The 6,000-nt window shown below is 57.3% G+C and overlaps 1 protein-coding gene across 1 annotated transcript; it reads left to right on the top strand.

Annotated features, from left to right (window-relative positions):
* The first annotated feature begins 202 nt into the window (after positions 1-202).
* On the top strand, positions 203-2,280 carry LOC128830273 (hemoglobin subunit beta). The gene is made up of 3 exons (XM_054016066.1): positions 203-359; positions 487-709; positions 2,032-2,280. Exons 1-3 carry the CDS (start codon positions 268-270, stop codon positions 2,158-2,160), a joined length of 444 nt encoding a protein of 147 aa, XP_053872041.1. The 5' UTR covers positions 203-267; the 3' UTR covers positions 2,161-2,280.
* Positions 2,281-6,000: the final 3,720 nt, after the last annotated feature.

Genomic DNA, 6,000 nt, shown 5'->3' with positions numbered 1-6,000 from the left:
GTGCTGAAAGTAGGAGAGTCCCATAGGTTGAATTTAGCATGTCCGTTGGGACCCCGACTCAGCAGATCCCCCCCTGCACAGACTGACTCAGGCATGGAGTGGCCTCTCTCCAGCCAGCGCAGACCCCACCCCAGGGCTGACCAATGGCCATGTCCATAGAGAGGGGGAGGAGCTGAGGCTGGGGGATAAAAGCCCTGCTGGGGGTCTGCAGCTCATATACAGGTTCCTCCCTCAGCTGCATCTGCAAACAACCCCTCGCTCGTCAGCATGGTGCACTGGACAGCCGAAGAGAAGCAGCTCATTACCAGCCTGTGGGGCAAGGTCAATGTGGCTGAATGTGGCAGTGAAGCCCTGGCCAGGTAGGCCGAGCTCCACGGCATCTGACCCGCTGTCCCCTCCCTCCCCCCAGGCTGGCGAAGCCGCTGCTTCTGCAGGGAGGCTGCAGTAACCCTGTGTGTGACTCTGCTCCTGTCTCCCTCTCTCTAGGCTGCTGATCGTCTACCCCTGGACCCAGAGGTTCTTCTCTTCCTTCGGGAACCTCTCCAGCCCCACCGCCATCATCGGCAACCCCAAGGTCCGTGCCCACGGCAAGAAGGTGCTGACCTCCTTTGGGGAAGCCGTGAAGAACCTGGACAACATCAAGGCCACCTACGCCAAGCTGAGCGAGCTGCATTGTGACAAGCTGCACGTGGATCCCGAGAACTTCAGGGTGAGTCGGGCTGCTGGGTCCCCCTCTTCGATCCCCCAGGACAGGGCAGGGTTGAGTGGTTTGGGGCACGGAGGAGGCCACCGGTGAGCAAGGTCCCAAAGGGGCACTGGGCCATGGGTGAGAGCGAGAAAGTGACACTGTATAATCCCGTACAAGGTGCCAGGCCTGGGGGGCAGGCTCGGGGCAGATTCTGAAGATGGCAGGATCCAATAATGCAGGTGGAAATCTACCGAGGCCACCTGGGCCCAGGATCCAGTGACAGGAGGGATGCGGAGAGGGGGTGGCATGCTCTGAAGGGGGAGGGGGCGTGATATGGGTTTGGCCCAAGAGAAGTGAGCGGGGGGGGTATGGGGAGGGATCGGTGGGGAGAAGGGCACGCTCAGGTGGATCAGCCCCTTTGGTGGATGCCGAGTGGGATGTCCAGGGAGTGAAAGTGCTGCTCCCCCATGATGATCCCAGCCCCATAGTGCTGTGTGCACAACCCCTCCGTCCTGCCCCTTTGGGCAAAGGGCTGATGGGAGGGAGGCGGGAAGGTGCTAAGGGCCTGCGGGAGGAAACTACGGGGCAGGCCAAGAGCGAAGGGCAGGTGCCAGTGGAAGCTAGAGAGGGGGGATCACCGGGGTGGCGTTAGGAAGGTGGAGAGATGCCAGCGACAGACGGATACAGCGAAGAGGGCAGGGGGTGGAGGGGTCAGGGGAACAACGGGGTCCGGGGGAGGTGGTGGAAGCAAGGGGAAGGATGGCAAGGGGTGGGGGCCAGAAGAGGGGAAGGGTTTGTGGGAGAGGAAAGGGGTCAGAGCCAGGGAAGAGGAAGGAGAGAACTGATCAGAGTGACATTCCCCAGCTGCAGGGGACACCCCGTAGGTCCCACTTAAGCCCTATTGTGAGGACTGAAGTAGCATATAGGCCTTGTGCTGGCCTGGCCCTGCACTTGGGGGGACGGGGGGTGGGGAGAGAGAGTCACCCCACAGGAATAGAGGAGAAGACACGAGGAGTTAAGGTCAGAAAGACATAGAAGGGAGAGAGCAGGAGCTGGGGGAGGCAAAGAGAGAAGAACACACAGATGAAACAGAGACCGTCACGGGGTCCTGGGCTGGGGAGAAAGTTTTCTGGCAGTGCCATGCAGATAAAATCTCAGAGCCCCAAACTCAATCATCCATTCATCAATCCACCACCCTCTCTCTCTAGCCCCCACCATGTATCTCCCTATATCTCTCCCTGACCACCATGGTCGCTGAGCAGCAGCCCTTAGTAGCTAGAGAGACGTGGAGGGGTTCAGAGCCCCACTGACCAGGGCGGGATTTTCCTCTTTCTCCCCTTCAGCTCCTGGGTGACATCCTCGTCATCGTCCTGGCCGCCCACTTCGGGAGGGAGTTCACCCCTGCCTGCCAGGCCGCCTGGCAGAAGCTGGTCCGCGTGGTGGCCCACGCGCTCTCGTACAAGTACCACTGAGCCCTCGGCAGGGACCCACCCGGCGAAGAGACCCTACTCTGTTCCAGGCGCACCCGTGTGCGTGGAAATGCCCTTTGGGTACCAATGGCTGTAACCGTCAAATAAAACCCGTCCACTGCAGTTGCTCATGGTCCGTGTGTCTGTGTGCATGGGGCGGGATCCTGGGGGGTGGGGGCAGCGTGGAGAGGGGGGCTGGGAGATTTTATAAATGGGAAAGGGTTTAGGTCAGTTGCTGGTTTGTCTTTCTTGTTCTCTAAAGAGTGCTGCTTCTGGGATTTCCTGGCATTCTAGCTATGATGTTGTTATACTGGAAACCTCCAAACTGGCTGTAAAATGGAGTTGTCACTCTCTGGACAGCTCTATTCACCTGTAACTTCTTAAAAAATGGACATTTCTGGATTTAACCAGTCGACCCTCATGTACCGTTCCCAGTTCCTCGCCCTTTGTCTGTTTCTTTGCCTCTTTGGATTCCAAGCCAGCAAACACATCCATACACAATTAGCTCTGGGCATCTGGTCTTGGAGGCTGTGGATGTGAGTCCCCCGGTTCGTTCCCTCCGTCCATGGGCCATGAGGAAACCAGGATGGTTTGCATTTCCCTCAACAGCTGATAACACTTGCAGCTCTGCACTAAGACAATGACTATAATCAATTCTCATGCTTCAGGGTTTCAGTCTGTCACCTGCAGAGGTCAGGAAGAAATCGCCTCCCCTTCCTCCATGCACAGTTGGCCAGATACATTTTGTGGGGAGATGCCCCTCTCTGAAGCATTAGAGGCCAGCCATAGCTGGACGGGGTGGACCGGTGATCTGAGGTGGCCTGGAAAATCCTTTCTAGATGCCTGGCTGGTGGGTCTGGCTCACCTGCTCAGGGGCCAACTGATGCCAGATTTGGGGTCAGGAAGGAATTTTCACCTAGGTCATTGTGGCAGGGACCTTGGGGGAGGGATTTTTGCCAGGGCCTGGGGAGCGGGGTCACCTGCTGGGATCATCTGGGTATAGCTCACCCAATCAATTTGCTGCCATTATAGGAGGCCTCGGGAATTGGGGGGTTCCTTGGTCCATCCTGTTCTCGGTTTGGGGCACACGACAGTAAGGACTGAAATGCTTTAGTCTAGCCCAAGTCACTGGGCTCAGTACGGGGTAATGGTGCAATTCTCTGTGTGCAGGGTGATCTACTGGTCCCGTCTGGCCATAAGCCCTGTGACACTATGAAACCACCTCCTGGTGAGAGCGGGTGCCAGGCATGTGCGTCACATTTCACAGCTGTGTCTGCATCCGCAGGCTCAGACCTTCAGGGCTCTGCCCGGCGCTGAGGTGCCACAGCACGGGGTGGGCTGTCTCCATGGGACAGCCGCTTCTTTTACGGCTGCACGGTGTCCTGCACCTTTCAGGTGCTAAACGTAACGACTAGTCCCCAGATGAATACGGACGCCATTCCCTTCAACGGGGAACTGCCGGCCAGATGATCCCAATGGGCCCCGTTGTGCCTGTGGGACTCCGGGGTGGTGTGAGACTGAGATGATCCCTGGAATATCTCAGGCAGTCCAGGGAGTCCAGTCCACCAATTGGTCTCTGAGCGGCTGTGCGCCCCAGAGTGGCTGTAGCAACCCCTGACTCTAGCCTCTTTCTGCACTGGAGGTGGCAGGGGCCTGGCTGTCCCACATGGGGCCTGCCCTGGGTGGGGGTGGGGATTTTACGGCCCCTGAATACGACCGGAGGGACATACGGGGGCTGCAGCAAACGGGACAGTCCCACCCTCTGACTCACGGAGCTGGAAGGCAAACAGCCAAAGGACTTTGGTTTGGGCAGTTTATGACAAATGCTCCCCTCCCCCACTTCCCACTGACCAGGCTGAGGGCCAGGCCCAGCACTGACACGCCAGAATCACGAGTCAGGCTCTCCAAAGTTACTGGATTGGCTTCAAAATCACGAGATTTTAAAAATCTCTTTTGGATTCTTTCCCTTTGCTTTTTGGGTATTGAGCCGGGGGCTTGGCGGTTTCCAGGTTTTCTCTGCAACAGGGCCAGGCTGGGAACTTCTCATTTTCTTTTTAAATAAAAATTGACATTTTCACCACCCCCAAATGACTCCAGGAGCTGGGGCTTGAAGAAAAACACCAAAAATCAACAAACTGGGCAATAAAATGGAGAGACTCGGCAACCCCAGTTCAGCGCCCTGCTTCATACCCCGCAGCTGGCCTGCGTTTTGAGGGATGCCCAATTCCCCTACGTGCCACACAAGTCTGGCACCCGCCTCAGTTTCCCTGCTCTTACCAATCCCTTCCAGCTTTACCCGGGAAGCAGAGCTCAGGGAACACAGGGCGCTCCCAGTCAGAGTGGTTGTTGGCACAGAGCGGAAGGCTGCACTCGTGGGGAAGGTGCTGGCCTGGCCTTAGCTCGAACCCAGACCTTGGGCAGCTCACTTCATCTCGCTGGGCCTTAGGGCTCTGTGTGTAAAGTGGTGCGTCTTTTCTCCCCCTCCGGGTCCTGCCTAGCTAGAGGGCAAGCTCCTTGGAGCAGGGGTTGTCGGCCCGGCCTGGTCTGTGTCAGTTAGACGAGCAAAAGGCTCATGCTCCCACCGACAGAGCCAGGCCGGCCAAAGTCCCAGTGTAGACACATTTAGGCTGGTGAAAGAGCGCTTTCCCCGGGATAGCTTGTTTTGTTTGGGGAAGTGGCATAAGCGATGCTGGCTAAGATAGTCTTTGGCCGGCATAAGCTGCGTCTCTATTAGGGGGGCTTGCCGATACAGCCGGACCAGCAGAGCTCTACTGGGAAAGGCTTTCTAGTGCAGACAAGGCCTTGCTCTGCATCTGGACAGGGGCTGGCTCAGCCCTGCTCTTGTCTGCGGGCCCTAGTAGCCAATGTAATGCACGTAATTAACATGCTCCTCGTTAGCGGGGTTGGCAGCAGCACTGCTGAGAAGGATCTGGGAGTCCGGGTGGATCACCGGAGTCAGCAATGTGACGCTGCTGCAAACAAAGCAAATGCAATGTTAGGTTGCACTAACAGAGGCATAACATGCCAGTCATGGGAGGTGACAGGACCGCTCTATTCCGCGCTGGCCAGGCCTCAGCTGGAGTACGGTGTCCAGTTTGGGTCACCCATGTCTAGGAAGGATGTAGAGAAACTGGAAAGGATCCAGAGATGTGAGACAAAGAGGATCTGAGGGATGGAATACAAGCCACACAAGCAAAGGCTGAAGGAACCGGGTATGTTTAGCTTGGAAAAGAGGAGATGGGGGGGGGGGGGGGCGACATGCCAGCAGCCTTCAGATCCTTGATAGGCTGCCATAAAAAAGATGGAGAAAAGTTGTTCTCTCTTGCCACTGAGGGCAGGACAAGAGGTGATGGGTCAAACTGCAGCATAGCAGATTTAGATGAAATCTCAGGAAAAAACGTCCTAACTGTAAGAACAGGGGGACAATGGACCAGACGCCTCGGGAGGTTGTGGAAGCTCCTTCCCTGAAGGGTTTCCAAAGGTGGCAGGAACCATCTGTCTGGGATGGGCCAGACACCACCAATCCTGCCTCATGGCGGGGGTTAGACTAGCTGACCCTGGCGGCCCCGTCTCGCCCTGTGGCTCTATGAGTCTATGATCCCATTCGAGCCGTGGCAGGCCCCCTACAGGACATCTGCCAGCCTCCTGCCCCACGCCCCTCCCTGACACCAATACATCTATGGGGGCATTCCCCACCTCCATCCATGGCACACCCTGCTCCCACGCCCCTCCCTGACACCAGTACATCTATGGGGGCATTCCCCACCTCCATCCATGGCACACCCTGCTCCCACGCCCCTCCCTGACACCAGTACATCTATGGGGGCATTCCCCACCTCCATC

Source organism: Malaclemys terrapin, chromosome 1 (assembly GCF_027887155.1).
Source record: "Malaclemys terrapin pileata isolate rMalTer1 chromosome 1, rMalTer1.hap1, whole genome shotgun sequence".
NCBI lineage: Eukaryota > Metazoa > Chordata > Testudines > Emydidae > Malaclemys > Malaclemys terrapin.
The sequence above is the reverse complement of the archived record's forward strand: the minus strand, read 5'-3'. Positions and strand labels throughout refer to the sequence as shown.